Source organism: Trichoplax adhaerens, genomic scaffold, assembly GCF_000150275.1.
Source record: "Trichoplax adhaerens TRIADscaffold_4659 genomic scaffold, whole genome shotgun sequence".
Taxonomy (NCBI): Eukaryota; Metazoa; Placozoa; class Uniplacotomia; order Trichoplacea; family Trichoplacidae; genus Trichoplax; species Trichoplax adhaerens.
In genome coordinates this window covers 1-1,032 of record NW_002062324.1, presented here as the reverse complement: position 1 = coordinate 1,032, position 1,032 = coordinate 1, and the positions used below count along the sequence as shown (strand labels likewise).

Here is a 1,032-nt window from a genome sequence, read left to right as displayed (position 1 = left end):
GCAATTCATCGCTTTAATTTTTACCGCGATACGCAAGTAAAACTCGACCTATTGAAGTTTTTTTTATATAGGCCTAGAGGGATTTGAACCCTCGACATCTAGAATCGGAATCTATTACTCTATCCACTGAGCTATAGGCCTATATTTATTGCTTATTTGGTAGCAATAAACTTAAAATCTTTTGTTTGGTTCTGAAAATAATGTCGTGCTTCTTCAGTCGCACCTTTTTGCCAGCTGTTAAGAATCTGTGTGACTTTATTCATGATGTTAGTCTTTTCTGCTTCTGAAATCCATATTTTGGAATCAATATCTAATCTTAATAATTCCCAAGCATCATTCCTTGGCCAAAAATAATAAGATGTTATTGGAATCGACCGCTGTTTTGTCTTTTGTTCAATTGCAACCCCTAAGGAATTTTCAAGCCACAAAATTCGAATTTGGAAACTAGAAAATTTTTCTAGCATTCAAGCCCCTCTTAGTTAATTAATTGTTTCGATATATCTATTGGCATTAAATAAGTGTCCGTACTACTCGTATTCAAATTTTTAGAAAAAGTCAAAAACCTTTGCTTTTAATAAAATGTTTTGTACCGTATCCGTAGGCTGAGCTCCGTTTTTCAGATGTTTGATAATCTGGTTATATTTAAGATGTGTCTCATCATTAAGTGGATTATAAAACCCTAATTCTTCAATAGCTTTTCCATCACGTTTAACCCTACTATCAGCCGCAACAATTCGATATGAAGGTTGCCCTTTTCTTCCGTAACGTTTTAATCTGATTTTTAACATTGAGTCTAATTTTTTGAAATAAATTTTATTTATATTTATTGATTTAACCAAATCAAGCCCACTTTTGAAGCACCCGTTTTTTTTTATACTGTTAAACGGGCACGTCCCTTACGTCGACGAGCATTAATTACACGCCGCCCCGTTTTAGACAACATACGTGCTCGAAACCCTGAAGTTCTAATTTTTTTCAATTTTGTTCCGTGAAGTGTTCGCTGGGTCATTTTACTATTCAGTAAATTAATTT

General features: G+C 33.8%; 1 protein-coding gene across 1 annotated transcript; it reads right to left on the bottom strand.

Annotated features, from left to right (window-relative positions):
• Window positions 1-545: 545 nt before the first annotated feature.
• Window positions 546-788, bottom strand: TRIADDRAFT_35144 (uncharacterized protein; the record flags this gene model as incomplete). The annotated part of the gene is made up of 1 exon (XM_002119061.1): window positions 546-788. One exon carries the CDS (start codon window positions 786-788, stop codon window positions 546-548), a length of 243 nt encoding a protein of 80 aa, XP_002119097.1.
• Between the last annotated feature and the right edge of the window lie 244 nt (window positions 789-1,032).